This window comes from Pieris brassicae, chromosome 3, assembly GCF_905147105.1.
Source record: "Pieris brassicae chromosome 3, ilPieBrab1.1, whole genome shotgun sequence".
Classification (NCBI taxonomy): domain Eukaryota; kingdom Metazoa; phylum Arthropoda; class Insecta; order Lepidoptera; family Pieridae; genus Pieris; species Pieris brassicae.
The window spans coordinates 9,093,556-9,112,912 of record NC_059667.1 but is presented as its reverse complement, the minus strand read 5'-3'; the positions used below and the strand labels follow the sequence as shown (position 1 = coordinate 9,112,912).

General features: G+C 33.2%; 1 protein-coding gene across 10 annotated transcripts in view; it reads left to right on the top strand.

Moving 5' to 3' along the window:
* Positions 1–19,142, top strand: part of LOC123706971 (cAMP-specific 3',5'-cyclic phosphodiesterase, isoforms N/G) — a 273,282-nt gene extending 254,140 nt beyond the window's left edge. For 8 of the 10 annotated variants that reach the window (XM_045656672.1, XM_045656671.1, XM_045656669.1 and 5 more), the window contains 4 exons: positions 12,095–12,188; positions 15,108–15,217; positions 15,369–16,496; positions 16,947–19,142. In XM_045656672.1, the coding sequence (XP_045512628.1) occupies positions 12,095–12,188; positions 15,108–15,217; positions 15,369–16,496; positions 16,947–17,027 (1,413 nt within the window). In that variant the 3' untranslated portion in view covers positions 17,028–19,142. The remainder of the gene's footprint in view (positions 1–12,094; positions 12,189–15,107; positions 15,218–15,368; positions 16,497–16,946) is intronic. The other 2 variants (XM_045656665.1, XM_045656674.1) reach the window with 1 other exon arrangement.
* Positions 19,143–19,357: the final 215 nt, after the last annotated feature.

Sequence of the window (19,357 nt, the reverse complement as noted above, 5' to 3'; positions counted from 1 at the left end):
CTAGAATTTTTCAATATCAAATCATTACTTTCTCTCACATGAATAATTTTTGTTATTTTTTGTGTAATTCACTATCAATTTATAATTTAGTTAGTTCCAAAAACACAGATACAGGGCACGCTTATAACATCTCTTAGCTACACTCTAAAATACATACGCACACACACCCATTCACATACTCATACACGCATAGTTAAGGTCTTATACGACTTGAGTTTGATTCGTTGTAACGGAATAATTGTAATCAATCTGACCACAACACAGGGGCTCCCTATGTGTGACTGAGAGATAGATGAATTTTGTCACAACTATATTTCTGTCATGAATATAGTTTTTATTATATAATTAAGGAAACTATTTGACTGTATTTCAATCAAATATTTGAAATGGTTTAAGATAGTATAGAACGAATGTTGTTGATGACCTGGTTAGGCAGTGACGTTGTTGGTGGCCTCAGATGCCGTGAAGGTCCCACGACTTCCCGCCAATTGATTCCACTTCATTACTAATTACTAAGGGCGGAGGTTAACTATTTCGAGCATACGATTTGATATTCACAGAACATGCCATTGAATTATACGGTTTCTGTTTTGGCTTCTTTCATTATACGTAATCTGTATTGTAAAAAGTATTTGCTCAATAATAAATCGATATTTGAAATATTTATGGAAACATTTACTTACTATAACATCTAGTTATTATTGGATTACGTCTTAGTATATGTTTAAGAAAATTAAACTATAGATTTAAACTATCAACTTTTGATTTGGTATTGACTGGTTGGAGATATTAAATTTTTTATTAAATAATGTGGAGGAGGAGGTGTGTGTTGCCAAATATAAAGTATCTAAAACAAAATGGTCATCAATGAGGTGATAGGTTCGATCCCCGGCTGAGCACCAATGGAACGAAAGGTGAAAGAAAACATCGTGAGAAAACCGGCTAGTCTTAGACCCTAAAAGTCACTGGCGTGTGTCAGGCACAGGCACTGGCGTGTTCACCTACTTGCCTATTAGATTGACAAATATTCATGAAAGTTATACAAAAATCTGAGCTGTAGCGCCACTAATTTATTTTATCTTAATATTATTATTTTCAAATAAAGTTTAATCTTTCGTTTATCTATCAACATTGCAAACGTATTGATGCAAGCGATAACGCTGTCATTGAAGTTATCATCTTAAAAATTGATACCAAGGTTTCAGGAAGCGCTTGCGCAACGTGTGACGCGCGCATACGTCACAATAACACACGTAACAGTTCCTGCAACGATTACTAAAGAAAACTTTATTTGTTTCGTTTAATATATCTTTAAAGATAGGCAGGTATACCATTGATAAATTGTCTTTTGGGTCAAAGCAAACTATATTTGTGTACTATATTTTTAAAATTAAATTATTCTTATTTTTGTAGATATTATCTTTTTCATTAGTCCTTTTTTTAAATAATGTTCTGTTCACTGTTTACATGTTTTAACTGTTTTTTTCTTTATTATTAAATAACTATGTTCAATGTATTTTAGCACTTTTTTGTGCGCGAATTACGAAGGCCACAGCCGAAGGTTTCAAAAAAAACCAAATGTTTTAAACTAATTTATTTTAAAAATAAAATTACAATTTAAACTATAATTAAAATACGGCTAAACAATCCGAAGTGAGGAAATTGAATGCGCATAAAATATGGAAATAATAAGGCTCGAAGAGGCACCAATTGCTGACACTATGCAACGTGAGGCAGATTCCATGGTATAGGGCTACGTAACACGCGTACAACGAATTGTTAGTAAATAAATAAAATTTTATTTTATTTATTTACATAATAGTTTTTCTAAAACTACAAGATACAAGTATCACTTATTCCACGTCATTAAATACGTATCAGTAGACACCCTACTCATCGGCAAAGAAGACAGAGGGTGTAGGCCGAGAGAAAAAGCCGGCGTAAAAACTCTCGGTACTCATTAGCGAATCATCATACAAAATGGCAAACAACACTTATTTTAAGACAAATATCGCAAATTAATTAGATCTACCTAGCACTAGTCCTATCCCCTTTTATCAACTAGATAATGGTTATCTTTATAGTAAGCCTTTTTACACAGCTTTTTTTAAATACATTTCTTAAATTTATTAAAAGGCAGATCTGGAATTTTATTTAAAAAAAGTATTTCTTTTTCCCAAAAAGAATGACTTACTTTAGATAGTCTTGTACGGGGAAATTGCAGCCTGCGTTTGTTCCGAGTATTAAGATTAAGCGTATGTCCTATTCTAGTAACCTTATCACTATTTTTGTACACATACATAATATTTTCATAAATATCTTGTGAGGGAATATTAATTTCCTTGAATTTATCTCTCAAAAATTCCCTACATGCTATACTATATTAACACCACTCATGAATTGTTTAGTTATAGTTCTCAATGAAACAAATATAAAAAGTATATTTATATTTTTTAATCTACATTGATCTAACGCTGTGATAAAGAGATATATTGTTATTAAACAATACCTTACTTTTATGTAGGAAAAGAAACATCTAGCGATCGTGTTCTTGGAAGCGTTAAATTTGTAATAAAATTTCAGTCTGTTTCAGCGAAATATTGAACAATAAACATAAAACATATGTTTTAAATCTTAAGTGTGGACAATTAAATTTAACATTAATGTCCGAATGTTACATTTGATAATACTGTTTTAAGAAAGTGTTCTTAATGTAATACAAGGGAGAGAGTGTTCAGAGGAGTTGTTCGGATTACCTGCAGCTGAGTTTCATCCTTGGACGTAGAGGCAGAATGCGAAATTCCACCCGCATCACCTCAACGTCCGTCGTTACCACACTGAGCATTTTTAAGGCAGTTTTTGCCGCGTAATAACACTATTTAGAACCAGCTGCCCACTGAAATATTTCCAAACCAATTCGGCTGAGGGACCTTCAAGACAAAAACTCTCGCGAGCCCTCTGGCATTGAGTGTCCATGGGCAGCGGCATCACTTGAGTCTCTGCCCTGTTGGCCCTGCCCGTTTGCCATCTGTAAAAAAATACAAAGTATGTTTCGTAAAACAGGTGGTCACATATAAAAATCTCATAGCTATAAGACAACATGTTTATTGTTGTCTTACGGCTATGAGATTGTTCCATACAATGGACAATATTTAAAAGATAAAAAATACAGCAAAATTATCAATTAAGTATGTATTTGTAATAAAAATTACTTATGAAGAAAAATAAGTTCTTTCTAAAATCTGTCAATAAAAATGCTACGGAAAATCATTCTTTTGCCCAAATTGTTAGTTCCCTTCAAAACGTTTTAAATGATTTTATTAACGGCCTTCATTGCGTACTGGTGTGAGAATTCCCATCAACGGTTAGATGAGAAACCGTAAAATATATTACCTATGTAGGTCATGGCTGTCGGCTTCTTAAAAATCGTTAACAGATTAATAAATTAACGCGTTAACCTAATTGATTATCTTATCTCAAGTAAAGTTAAAGATAGGTATATTTTACACATTTGTTCAGGTCGCTTGGTCACAGAATCAAGCATTTGACAATGATATTCGTCATAGTTATATCATCGTTTCATATAGATAAAGACCAGGCGATATTCGTACCGTTGCAATAAATTTCATGTTACAGATTAGCTGAATTTTTATTTCACGAATACAATGAATACAAAACAAGTACCACTACTTTTAAAAGAAAACACATAAGTGTCTGAACGCACTCATAAATATTGTACAACGAATATATATGTCTATTATTTTTAGTTACTGATATTTTTCTACATATTTCAATACACCATTCGAATATTTTTAATATAAGTTGTCAATGTCAAGAAAACGTAATTTGTAGGGAGAGTTACCGTATCGATCGATGGAACGTTGAATGTTTGACAGCTACGAAACTCGAAATTTTTTGTTGGATTTTTTTTCTTTTCAACAAATCAAACACGATATACTTAATATTATAATGTGTTATTAATTAATTATTATGCGTTTCATTCGCTAAATAGATTCACACACAGGTCAAATGTATTAACACGCCTAGAATTCTATTAACTGCAACCCCAAGACGGACGGAAGTTTTCTAAATTGATAAATCTATTGTTTCGGAGCCCTAGGAACTCCATACGCCTGCCTACCACGGAAGCTATTGTAATAACAATAACAATTACCTAGTATTCATTGTATTACCGTCCATTACGTACATCAATAGTTAATTCAGTTTTAACAGTCCAAAAGGCCTTAACTAAAGTAATAATAATATACAAAATATCAATAATTGTCAAACATATTTCCTTGTTGTACTAGGGATTGTTTTGTTTGCATTCGTCCTTGTAGAAACATATATTTCCATTAAAAGTAATAATAACAAATAACTTTAAATATCTTGTCAAGTTTATCTTTATTTAGGTATACAATCTGAAAAATATTGCAGTTATTTTCGTAGCATAATGGAACTAAGTATGTTTTTGTGTATATAGTTTCCTTCACATGAGATAGACACTGTTCTGTGTCTGTTTTATTCATTATTTATAGTAGTGATACCTGTTGATAAGATTGAGTATGTCGAAGAATATACTATAAACATACCTGGGCCAGATATTTCCTTCACAGATCTAAGTTCTAAAATCGATATTAGAATGGCAAGTGCTTGGAACAAAACAATAACTAAATAAAGTATGAAAAAGAGAGATATAATTATAGTCATCAGGAGAAAACATTAGGAAAGATACGATTGCCAAACTTGGGCTCTTACCAATGCGCATATCAAAAAAAAAACAAATAGCAATGGAGAGAAGTTTACTAAATATAAACATAAGAGATAGGGTAAAAATATTAACATTAGGGGCACGATAATGAGAGGACATTACAAAAAGAAGAATAAAGGCAGGCATTGTAATATTTACGTTGAATAATGTAATTGATTATCTGTATAAATCAGATCAAGATCTAAACAAACAAGTACTACGTGTCCAAAGGCACGTTTTGATCGCTTGATATACGTTATTATTTTATCCTAATAAAGAGTCTTCTATATTTGTACTAAGGTGCTAAATCGTTTGAACGCAATGAGACGCACCATCACAAACTACCACTTAAAATACCACTTTAGATTGTGTTAATAAAGTTGAAATTGGCTTGAATTCATCTAAACGCAGTACGATTATTCACTTAACTCACAATATGTGTAAATAAAAAAACAGGTTAGTTCAATGCTAAATTTTTAGATCACAAGATGTGACGTTACAAGCAGCAGCTATTATATATTATATAACTGCAATGTTATGTAGTAGTTGTAGTCGTGGACTCAATTCCAAGACTACGTGGGTGACTACTGCCTCTGCGCTGAAACAGCCTCTGAATAAAGGTCTGTCTCAAAGGTTCAAAGGTATAACGGACACAGCGTTCCGTAATTGTCCCTTTGAGATTAGTTCTGTTGAGGGTCATGAGTCGCCTTGCCACTACCGGGATTAATGCTGGCAGTGTCATTTTCTGTGGATTATGATGGTGTATCTATTTTTGTGGATAAATGAAACATATTTGTCGTAACGTCATACAGAGAAACTTGTGCCTTCGTAAATATAGTTAATTTGACAAGACATGGTGTGACACGTAATAATTTTCACACAAGGAAAATTATTTCATATCGGAGGAATGCAAAGACCTTATATTAATTATCATTAATACAATTCTCAGGGCTTGTGTTTAATTACGTCTGATGTCATTAGGAATATATTTAGTTAGGATTTCTCATAAATTGGTTTTGTTTATACTACACGATAAAGTCTTTAAGCTTAAAACACACGTCGCTATTTATTTAAAAGACAATACAAATTTATCGAATATTTTAGCGGTCTGAAGAAATTGTTTTTAGTTGTATTTTTCTATTCAAGTTATATTGAACTGTCAATATAATTCACAATTCGACACGGGATGTAATAGTCTATGATGACTTGAAGTCGGTAGCATAATTGTTAATGAAAGAAGTACTTGGTGAAGGATAAGCCTTAATGATGAACTTAATAATAATAAAGCCTGATTTATTTCCTTATTTTTTGCCTTATATTTTTATATATTATAAAAGCAGTGGTGGCCTAGTGGCTTCAGCGTGCCACTCCCTGAGGTCGTAGGTTTGATCCCCGACTGGTCTTGGAATACCAATACATTTTCTTGCTATGTGCGCATATGTAAATTCGCTCAAACGGCGAAGGAAAACATCGGAAACAAACACATGAGGCTGATCACCTACCCGCCTATTAGATTAGCAAATGATCATGAAACAGATTCAGAAATCTGAGGCCCAGACCTAAAAATTTACGTATGTTGTTAACATTTTTTAATATCTAAATTTTAGTAGTTATAGGTTTGTCGCCTGTGGAAATGGACCCCTCTTGATTGAAGGCCTCGAATCGTTTCCAGATGTCTCTATAATTGCCAATAGTCTGCCATTCGCTGTTCCTTCTATTTCTATCAGCCACTCCATCATCTTTTTCCCCTTTTTTGTTTTCCCGGGTGGTCCTCTCATTGTGTTTTATTTATTGTTCATCTGTTGGTTAGATATCGTGTTCCATGGCCTATTGCTATTGTAGTTTCAGAGCTGTTAATATAATTATTTATATTTAGTATTCTTCCTTCCATAGCTCTTTTGTGTTGATCCAATCTTTAGACTAACCGTTGCTCTGATCACCCAAGTTTGCCAACAATATAACAAAGAGGGCAGTATCTTTGTATCTATAATATATAATATACGTTGAATAATAATTAAAATGGCACGATTATATTATAATATTTCAAAAAACTCATTAGTCACTCTCATTAATTCACGTTTTAAATTTATTTTTGAATTATACATATTAATTAAGATAGACATAATTCTGAGTCAGAGGTCAGTGGTCAGTAGTAACACTTACGGGTCTTTGTTTGTATTTTCTTATTAGCTAAAACGTTTTGAATACTTTTCTTTCTTAGCTGTAGACAACCGATAGACTTTCATAAGGTCCTGACTTTATGGTCCGGTGAAACCATAGTCTTTGCTGTTTAGTCTTGGTTTAACAATTCTGGATCAAATATTAGTAGAACTTAACAACAAGTTGAGATAAAAAATAAACAATTATTTAAGACGATTAAAATAGAAGGAATTAGATATCGTCCATTAAAGAAATGTCTATAAACAAATTTTATTTAATTATGCAGGTTCATAATATACAAGTACACGGACAAATATAGTAAATATAATGAAGAAAACTTAATCTTACCTGAGAACAGGAATCATAGTTAAAGTTAACCAACATTTATTATTTATTAACTATTTAAATCTTCAGATTAATTGAGGTATATATATATATATATATACCTCAATTATATATATAATTATATATATACCTTGAAATACACAAATATTGACAGTCATATTAATAAATAAAATATCTACCTAAATTAATAAAATATGAATTGCTGCTCGAACCTGCTTAAACCGGCGCCAAAACAATGTATCTATAATGAACATACTATTTTTAGACTTTCTAAAATTAATTTGTATGAAATGCATCAAAAACTATCTTATTTTTAACATGACAGATGCTTGAAATCTTCAAGCTTTCTACTGGAAAGTTACCTACTCTTGAATTCTCATAACTGTATAAAAAGTATTGTAATGTAAAATTTGGATTTTACCAAATTAAGATTCGTAGAAATTGAGTCATGAAAATACCATCTTTTGTATTCATTCTAATATTTCGTGATGTAATTTAATTGTAAATACAAATTGATAATATAAGTTCTTTGTCAACAAAAGATAATTAACGCGAGATGTTCGTGTCATTATTTGTGTCAATTTTATAAGTCATGTATATATTTCAATTAATTAACATTTTATTATGTTAGTAGCAAGTTTTTTCACCATTTAATCTGTTTCGAAAACTGCATAAATTGAATAAAAGATTATTGGTTTATAACAAATTTGTGTTTTATAAACGGAATGGACACGCAAAATGGCTTCGAAGTAATGTTCATAGGCATTATCGTAGGAAAAAATTATATATTACCATTGTTGAATTCTTTAAAGATTATTTTTTATTTCTTAAGATGTTTTTTTATTAACAAATTAATTAGTATTACATGAAATATGTTTAGTAGTTTAGAGGTCATTGATATGCTGCGGTCAAAACTCATAAACACAACACAATGAGTAGGTTTACTGGTTTATTTACAAGGAAAATATAATTATTTTCATTATAATTATTCGTCATAGATTATTCCATGATTGAGATTTTTACGTTTTTGTCAGTAATTTAACTATAAGTTCAAACGCATGTTTGTTAGAACTTATAATAATTTGTACGCCAGCCACGAATAGGTATTTCACCTACGAGGACCTGCTTTCTGCAGTTCTTAATAAGTGATAGTAAACCAAAAGTTTAATCTGAAACAGAGAATCTACGTAAAACCCGAGGCCTTAAAACAAAAAAATTGTTTACCAAGTCTGCTCTTGTTATTTGAGTTTTCCTATCACAATATTCGTTTATCCCCCAGAAACCATCTCAGTAACATAAATACATGGAAATATGATACTAATTAAGTTCTTGATCTATATACAAATAATATAAGGAGCTTAGGGGGAAATCCGATACACCGCTGTGTTGTTGGTACGAAAATATTTTTCCCCAAACAAATGTTAAGTAATATTAAATAACTACTACATTCCGTGGGATAAACCTTCCTTTACAAGCATGAGTCTATTTTAAAAAATAAGCTTTGATTTTTTTTAAGCTGTCCACGGTTCCATCCAATTTTTCATCATTAGCTCTGATGTGTGTGGCGTAAAATTTAGTAGATTAATTTTAAAACCATATCCACTACGAACTATCAATCGACCTGTATGAATATGGCTTTTTAGCTATAGCGTAAAGAGCATTTCTTACGTCTTTAAACGTTTTGTATCGCCTAGTTGAGGTTCTAATTGGTTATATTCTCTTTCTTTTCTTAATTTCCTTGCCTGAAAGCGTTAGTAACACTCTAGTACTCTAGTTTATAATAGTAAGATTAAATTATCATAATTAGAAAATAGCTAATAGTAGTGAAACCTCCCCTTTGTACACTTAACATGAATGGCGCTTACTCAATATTTTCCTTAGCAGAATTTGCCTAATCATTGTTAATGAGAATTTTAAAGGGGGGCAATGATAATTAAATTATTGGTTATTTTGCCTATATGTTGTGTTGGAATATAAATAAAACCTTCTTCTCAAGTAAATACAATTATTTAGTAGTGATCATAACAATCATAATAAAAATAATTAAATAACAAACATAATAAGAATAATTTATAATTAATAAAATTAAAAGATAACATATTTTCTTTTATATCTATTTATATATTATATCTTTTCGACATTTGTGCTAATCTAATTCCAGGTGCCTCTTACATTAAGCATTCAGCATTAGTTAAACTATTGTATAAAAGATGATGAACACTTTTTGTTCCTAAAATTGTTTCGTATGTATCAGAACAAATGCATGTTAAATATGAACAATATGATATAGAAAGGTCGTTCCTAGAAGCACTTTTCCTTGTGATTCATTTACAAAGTAGGTCACGTTATGTGCAAAGCGCTTATCGCTTTTCTTTTGTCTTTGAAATTGCAAAATGCGTTCCACTTTTCTCAGAGTAAATTTAAATATAAGCAAGTACTTTAAATGTAGGTTTTGAGCTTATACATCTTACTCATGTATGTACTTAATTCGAGAATGTTTTGTCATGTTTAAGCACAAAACATGGCTCATATAACGTATTGTTTATTATGTACAGCAGCACTGGTATAATTCTTTAAGTAATAATTACTTACTTTCCAAGTTTATTTTTATTCTTTATTCGAGTACCGAGGATAAGTTTGTTATTATTGCACGACCGCCGACGAAGTGAAGGACTCCTTCAAATCCATTTTGTCTCTTCGCTCCTTTTTTCATTCCCCGCTATCTCTCTTATTTCATCTTCCCAGCTTTCCGGTGAGCGTCTTTTCTTCTTACTTTCCAATTAAGTAAAAGTAAGTAAAATGGTTAATATACATAGCGCTAAGTCGCGAAGTTGACACTCTAAGCCGGTTTTTATGCTCGCTTTAAAAGATTTGTTTTTGCGAGATTGTTCGGCAATATTATCGGATTGCTAACTCGAATTTTTTATTGTGGTTTCTGTCTAAAAGCGGTGAATGGTAATCATACCTATTATCTGTTGACCAACTGGACTGTGGACTCAGTTGAGTTGTCGAGTTAGAAATAGATTTGTTTTTTACAATATCGGATTAAGGTGTCGTTAGCTTGGGATATGCTGTTTATAGACGTTATCATTTGGGATTATGGGCCCAAGTAATTTTCCACTTTTGAATACGGTTTTACACAGTGATACGTAATTAAAATAGATTAACAAAGTCGGTCAGAGTTATTACTTAAAATTTTTAATAAGCTCACTAATGATTGATTCGAAAGCCAATTTATGTCTTTTGCTGGTTACTAAATCAGCCGTTAACAAATCGGACATTAAATTATGTAGCCGACTAACTGAAAAGGGTAGCTAACGGTTACAGTAAAACAAAAGCTTTACGTATAGGAGGCAATATTCTAAATTTAAATTTTCACTATTTGGAAATTAATTCCATGCTGAAAAATTTAAATAGCTTTTAATCCTCAATTGTTATTGCTATTGTGACAATTGGAATTAAATAAACGTGAAACATCCTAAGATTTTTACGAAAACAAACCAACAATGGAACAGATTTCATAAACAATTTTTTTTTTATTTTAGTAAGGGAAACTTTGTATTTAATAAGGGTTAAACTAAATAGAATCCAGTTAAAAGTACATACACATCTGAAAGCCCGCAAGATCACTATCGGTTGTAACCTCGATTAACTTCCTATCAGAAGTGCCTTCAGCATGTGGGATTCGAAGGTTGACTGAAATTGTGTCAAGCGCTTCTAAATTTAAATTGTTTAAGTGTCAAGCTTTTAATATCAGGTTTGTTATTCTAACGTTTTTTTTAAGAGCTTGTACCTGGTAACAGGGCCTTTAAGCCTATTCTTATTTTCGGAAATTTTTTTTAAATGTATGTAATATCACTATTTGTTCTTTTTGAGCAAATCACAAAGGCTGCAGTTATCACTTAACTTGCCAATATTAGTCTATGAAAAATTAAGATTTGGTTTTGACATTTGTTATTCTAATACACGCTTACCATAGATACCAGACATGTGAAATTAGATATACATAATGATAGTGATCACAGATAAGTATTTTTTTTAATAACCATGCAATTATTTTATCACCACGAGAGATATATGTACACTAAGTACAAATGGTACATATAGTAATTAAATTATCTTCAAACAAACGTATATATAGTAACTAATAATGCTTATCAGAATTATTACATGTTATCAGCTAAGACTTATGTTATTGGTAATATTAAATTTTTAAACGTTTCCTTCTATGTAGACTTATTGTAGACAACTCAACTTTCACTAAAAAATACAATTAAGACCCAACTTTCTGTTTCATATATTTTTTAATAGGCAAGGCTTAGCCTATGGTCACTTATACCTACATGAATTAATTGTCTCGATTCCCGTGGTCCAAGGCCTGTTTGAATTAATGAAACAACTAATATAGGCGGTAAATGAAAAAAACCTTCATGGCGTAGATCAACAAATTATTTATATTAATGAATTCAATGTATGGTTGAGGAAAATTTGGCAGTATAAACACTTTCACGATAAATGTGAGAGGAAATTAGACGTGACGCTCTGGCCGTACCTAGAAAGCGTCGATGTATGATTATAGAATGATCAGTACATTAAGGAGAAACGTGCCGACGCAACATCAGTTCGAAGATAGCGTTTGTAACGAGCGGTCGTGTTGAACAATTGTGTATTATCGAACTTTGCGGATAATTACGGACTGTTTATTTTTATTTTACGGACTTTTAAATGTGTAATAAAATGCGTGTATGTGAAAGACAATGCGCACGCTGCACACCCTCCGGGTGGATTAAGCGACGTGCTGCTAAAGTGACTCGTTCAATGGATATGTTGAAATTGCAGTTCAAACGGATGCTGAACAAGGAGCTTAGCCACTTTTCGGAGTCCAGCAAATCCGGAAACCAGATTTCAGAGTACATCTGCTCTACATTTTTGGGTAAGTTTCTTAACAATATTTAACACTCCGATTAGCAGAATATTTTTTTAAGGATTAAGTACAAAACTTACCGCTTGCCAAAACGTGACAGTCCCTGGTTTAGTTCCTACTAAAGAGAGATAAAAAGTACTTTTGTTAGGTAAACTGTCCTAATGCAATATGTTTACAGTCGAGTGTCGAGTCAAAGAAAATTAGTTTGTATTTTACATTTTTTGCTAAACAAGTACACAATGGTTTTTAGGTTTACACAAAATTGGGGTACGCGAAGCCCCGGGGTTCTTTATAAGAAAACTTCTCTGTTGTGTGTGACAGTTCTTTCTAAAGTGCACTTTTACACACAACAATCAACTAAAATTTAAATAAAAAATATGTTTTAGATCAAAGGAAATAGGTCATTGTATCGATATTGATCCTAATATGCCTGTCTTTATAGAATAGAAAAAGTAAGCCACTTACAAATTCAAGGCTTTTACGTTGCTTACGTCGGAATTGTGCCTTCGACGTCAATGCGTCATGATTGAAAACGGGTGGCGCCCGCCCAATCTGAAAAATGTATACTAATAAAGAAAGCGAAAGTTTTTCTTAGTTTTGTTATGTATAACTGAGCTTTAATAAAGTAGGGATCTTTGAATAAAATTAAAAGGTAAATTGCTCAGTCGTTTAGCGATTTTTAATAAAATATACCTAATAAAAGTAGTATAGCTACTGTCATTGGGTATAGCTATTATATAGGTATATAACCTAGACGACCTGAGTTGGGTTTTTTTTAACTAGAACGAGTCAAGCGGGCACGAGGCTCATCTGATGTAAAATGATACCTTGTCCATGGATTCGCAATGCGAGAGGGCTCGCGAGTGCGTTGCCGGCCTTTTAAAATTCCTACGGATTTCCTACGAAGTCGTTATTGCTTTTTTGTCACATATCAAATACTAGCCTTATAATTACTATGAATTCCGATCGATAATTATTAATGTATAAGTCGTACAAAAAGCTCCAGCTCCATCCAGGCTTTATTTAGAGGTTAGGGGACTTCAAACATAAGTTAGTAAGTGCCCTCTCTGGCTTTTGAGGTAATGCATATTTGAAAATTTTGGACTATGTTGTTGATACGAAGAAACAAACGAATAAGTAATGTATCCATCCTACTACCCATATACACATAGTTACATAAACGCGAGAAATAAAAATTGGTAATTCTTTCCTGAAATGGTATTAATGTATGTATATGTAACATGTATTCCTGAAACTGACCCACGCCTCAGCGACTTCAAAGATTAGCCAGTAAACAGTTTTCGAATCTGCCACGCGTAAGAATTTACCAGACAAACTTGGTACTCGTTCTGTCAATTGATTTTAAAATGAGGCCACTTGCAACTCGACACTGATGGACTACAGCGTAATTAATTCATATGACCTTAAATGTTTATACGCTTTGAAAAAGGATATTTGATTAAAATAAATACGCATTAATAAACGAGAACTATACTACATAACATGTGCATCAACCTCAAGCATGTACAAAATATATAGGATACAAGGACAAAAAGGAATAATTTTAATTTAAAAAAAACCTTTTTTATTTAATAGAATCCCGTTCCAATTATTAAGGCAAGTAAGGAATATTTTTGCGATACAGCAAAACCTCTGGAAATTATGGAATGTTGCCTCTCAAAATGAGAGAAGTTTGGTGAGCTTTACGCTGATCATCGTTGGTTATTGATACAATGAAAATAAAAGTACGTTTAGAGCTTAGATTTGTGATATAAATTTTTTGTCCTTGTTATCCTTGTTATCAGTACCGTTGATCAGAACCCCTTCGCGAGTATAGGCCTCCTCCAGCTTTTTCCTACTATCTCTGGCCATGGCTTTCTTTCTCCATTCGTTTCCTGCTACCGCTTTTATTTCTTCTATCCCCTTAGGGCGCCCTGTTTTTCCCCTTGGTCCTCTCCATATAGTTGTCTTTAAAGTCCACCTGTTATCTGTGCACCTTGCTTATGCTCCGCCCATTGCCACTTCTATTTTTAGGGCGTAAAGTAAGACATCTATAACTTTGGTTTTTCGTCTTATTTCTTTCGCATTTTAATTTTATGTATTCTTATTTCTCCTATACTTATTTCCCATTGCTTTCTGGCATTTTCACGTTTGGGAGCCGTATGTATGCCAAACGGGTTATTGATATACAATTCTCAAAATATTTTTATTCATCATGAATGAGAACGTTAGAAATTAGTATCCTACCATTGTCATGTTATAAATAACATCTTCGCAGGCGATATTCTCTTTATCTTGATAAGATATGAAGTGACCAAGTTTCAGTATTGCGTAGAACTGTCAATACAATAATCCTACAATAATACATCTATTTGCAGATTTTTTAGTATTGAAATTTGAAAATACTTGTTTTGTTTATATAACGTGTTGATAAGGCTCTATTATGTTTCTAAGATTATTTTGAATTGTTTATGTATCTCATTTTTTCCTTCTACTTACGAAGCATTCGTTGTCATTGTAATTTATTATACGTACGAGTAGTCTCTTGGAGATAATTAATTTTATCACTATATCCGCTTGCTTGACCGGTTAAAATTGGTATTTTCATAAAGGTTATCATTCACATGCTAGACATCTAAAGAAATCTATTTAATTTCGTTAGTATGTTTTAATAGAGATTATATAATACGATAATATGACCTAGAAACAAAAATGTAGCAACGCCACTTCACACACTCACCTACATTTAACATAATACGATGACCCAAATTCAATATATTAAATAATACACATTCAATATTTGGTCGTATTTGCGCAGCTTTTTTTAAGGTTATCTTTACGCTGCCGAGAGTTTGTTATTGTTTGATTATTGCTCTCGAGTACGATAATATTGTATATTATATACTGATAATGTTAATTTATTTACAGACAAACAACAAGAGCTCGATTTGCCGTCACTACAAGTGGACGAGAGCACTGAACGCATCAAGAAAAAAGAAAAGCCGCGTCATGGCGGACCTGCGACTACTATGTCACAAGTACGTTTTCTTCTTGTTATTCTTATTTGTTTTATTGATTTCTATATATTAATATGTGTCAAAAAAAGGTTATTCTTAAAAAAATATATATTTTTACTTTTTATTATATAATATTTTCAACTATATATTTATTTTTATTTTACTTTTTCAGATTACTGGTGTCAAGCGGACTCTCACACACACAAACAGCTTCACTGGAGAACGCGTACCACGATACGGTGTGGAAACTCCGCACGAGGAAGAACTAGGCAAATGTTTAGCGGAAATTGATCGCTGGGGTGTCGACATATTCCGTATCGGAGACCTTTCTGGTGGTCGTCCGCTAACTGCGGTAGCTTATGCTGCATTTTCAACAAGGGAACTGCTGACTACACTTCAAATACCTAATAGAACGTTCCTCGCCTTTGCCGTAACACTTGAAGAACATTACATTCGTGACAATCCCTTCCACAATTCTCTTCATGCAGCTGACGTCACACAATCCACAAATGTTCTCCTAAATACACCGGCACTCGACGCCGTCTTCACACCTATAGAAATATGCGCTGCTCTGTTTGCTGCCTGCGTACATGACGTGGACCACCCGGGACTCACTAACCAATTCCTGGTCAACTCTAGCTCCGAATTAGCTCTAATGTATAATGACGAGTCAGTCCTTGAAAATCACCACCTCGCCGTGGCCTTTAAACTGCTGCAGAACGATGGATGCGATATATTCGTAAACCTACACAAGAAACAGAGGCAGACGCTGAGGAAAATGGTCATAGACATGGTGCTGTCGACCGATATGTCCAAACACATGAGCCTTCTCGCAGATCTGAAAACAATGGTAGAAACTAAGAAAGTGGCCGGCAGCGGTGTTTTATTGCTGGACAATTACACTGACAGAATACAAGTCTTAGAGAATCTCGTACATTGTGCCGATCTGAGTAATCCAACTAAACCTTTACCTCTGTATAAGCGGTGGGTCGCTTTGTTAATGGAGGAGTTCTTCCAGCAAGGAGATCGGGAGAGAGAGCACGGGATGGACATCAGTCCTATGTGTGACAGGCATAACGCCACGATAGAGAAATCTCAAGTCGGTTTCATCGACTACATCGTGCATCCCCTGTGGGAGACGTGGGCGGATCTAGTCCACCCCGACGCTCAAGATATTCTAGACACGTTGGAAGAGAACAGGGATTACTACCAGAGCATGATACCACCATCTCCACCGCCTGCACCTATTCAAGCGCACTCGAACGTGGACGACGATCGCCCTGATCAGATCCGCTTCCAAGTAAGTATTTCACGTGTAATCTATACTTATCAGTATCAAAAACGGTCAGTTGCAGAATTAATTACGATAACATAGAGCTGTTGCTAGGTAAAGTAATTCGATAGAAGTTTGATTAGAATTTTGAAGACACTTTATTTTGCGAACTAGCGAGCTATGGAATCGGCTTCCAGTGGGGGGTACGATCTTCCCTGGGAGATACGACCTCCAATTGTTGTAGGAAATAATATACTCCTCCCTCAAAGGCTGGCAACGCACCCACTAAAATTGGTATCCATGGGCTGATTGGATCTGTTCAGTGATCTCGTAATTGGACGTTGCAGTTAGATGCTGGTTGCTTTAAGTATAATTTATTAACTAGCTCCATCGCTCACGTATGCAATTGTTAAATAGAGCTGTAATGTTACCAACGAAAGTAAAAGTTGTTCTGAAAAGCATTTTATGTAAATGTAGCATTGTTTCTCTCGCCAGGTGACGCTCGAGGAGGGCGAAGGCTCGGAAGAATGCGAGGGTGAGGGGGACGGTGGGATGTGACGGAAGTTGTTGGGAATCTGCAAGAAACTCTCTGAGAAGATGCAAGTTTGGTGGAAGCTCTGGCAGTGAGCGGACTCCGCCGCCTGAGCAAGGCCCGAGGCTTGTCGGATCACACTCGTTGACGCTTATACCAGTTTAACCGACGAAATGAGACGAACGCTCGGGGCTCGTGTCATTTCGTACATTTATTTGTATGTGATTATTCGCAGTGTTTAGAGTTACCTAACGACTAAATATATCCCTCCAATGACTGTATCGTTCGATTGTTTAGTGTTTTGTAACTACGTTTTTTGTCTAACCAAAGATATGTCTCTTTTAGTTAACTCTCGATTTCCCTGTATGTAGCTGGTCTCTGTAAATTCGTGTAAGTAGATTTAGTGTCGACGTCATAATGTCGATTAATGTAAGAACATTGAAACGCTTATTAATTGGTATGAAAGGGTAATTTATATTGTCATATCATCCATATTTCTCATTATATACGGGTTCGCGCTAATGATGTTAATCACAAAATTTATTAACATTTAGATATTATCTACGTAAACGTGATTTAAGGTTAAATTCTTCGAGTTCTGTCTCCTCTGGATATTATATATTCGGTCAGTCACTTGTAAAAAGACACAGTCTACTTAGTTCAATTGTTTTAGCGATGGCACCTCATTTATCATAAGGATCGCAGGCGATCCCGTTATTTTCTCTTAGAGTAAATTATTATTTTTGTATATTACTTATAAACTTAGTTATCCAAAAATTAGTGAATGTGATGCGACTAACGGCTTGAGAAGTGTGAAGTACTAACAATGGTGTGGTTTGACCAAGGCGTTGATAAACAGGCCGGGTTTTGCAATAGTAATAATTAGTATAGATCAAAACCTATGCGCACAACACCATAATGCTTCTGTACCTGTGCGTTTGAACTATTTTCTGTTCCTGACAAACACTGAAATAATCTATAAAATGTATTATTTGCATTTCATAGTATCCGTTGACTTAATTTACAATAAGTTTTTATTATGAGCTGGTCTCTGTGTGTACTCAATGCTATTTCTTGATTAAATGAATTATTTGTTCCTATCTATATTTCTGCTTTTCCTTTACTGTGTCCTGATCATTCATAATCGTGTAAGAGTGATGGTCCAAATAAATACACTTTCGTATATAAAATTGAACCCAAAAAATGTGAATTTTCTTTCTCAAGTTTAAGAATAAGTACATTAAACTTTAATGTGTCGACAGACGAAATGAAAACGCTTATTTACTGTATGTTGTAGATATGCTTAGTAAAATTGTTTTTAATACATATATAACAAGAACCCTGTAACTCATATATACCTAATGTAGTCGTTGTCCATGTATTTGACACGAAAGGAGGGTTTTCGTTATATATAAAGAAACATTGTACGTAATAATTAATGTTGTATAGACTTGTGTGAGGAATCGCACGTTTTCTAGTTCGCAGGTCTATAAACCTATTGGCTTTATTCAACCTTTGTAATTGTACCCGATAATATTGAATTAATTATCATTCTAAAATGTAACTAGTTAATATACTGTTGTTATAAGGTAATAATGTAACCTTCTTTTTACTTATTGTTTTTTTGAGAAATACTAAATTAAAAAAAATAATCAGATTCAACTCACAAGCTCACTACCAAAGAACAAAGTAGGTCGTATTGTGCATCTGGTATGTCACTGGTATCAAATTGATTTCGTGTTTACATAAGTATTAATGGGTTGGACTGAGATATATAATCAAATAAATCACGCACGGAATGCCGAAAGGTTGAATTTAATTCAATTAAACAAGTGTATTAAAGCAAAACTTATTCTGGCAACACTGTTAAAGTGACAGTTGACGCGAGGTATTTAATAGTCTGTGTATTTAGTATTATAAATCTCAGTTTTCCCCTTTTTGTTTCGTCAGTGATTGAACTAACGTTATGATTGGATAATACATAGATTATAAACACGGTGTTAAAGTGTGCGATGCTGGTCATTTGCATTACTTTTTGTTTATGTATGTTAAAGTAAATAGCTTATAATAGTTTAAATGAATCTTTGAGTTGATTAAAAAAATATTAATGTATTTAGAATAAAAAGATATGGACAAATCTGTGGAACTGTTTTTATTTAAAAATAACCTTACAATTAAACACGTTTTACCTTGATTAAAATGTATATAACATTGGTAATGCGCCTGAAGCGTATCCGCCAATAGATAATTTATGCCATATTTTTAAAAAGCATTAGAAAATTCAGCAATCTTTATATACAAATTATTTGTATATATGTATTATTTATATATATTATTTGTTATATCCATGGCCACT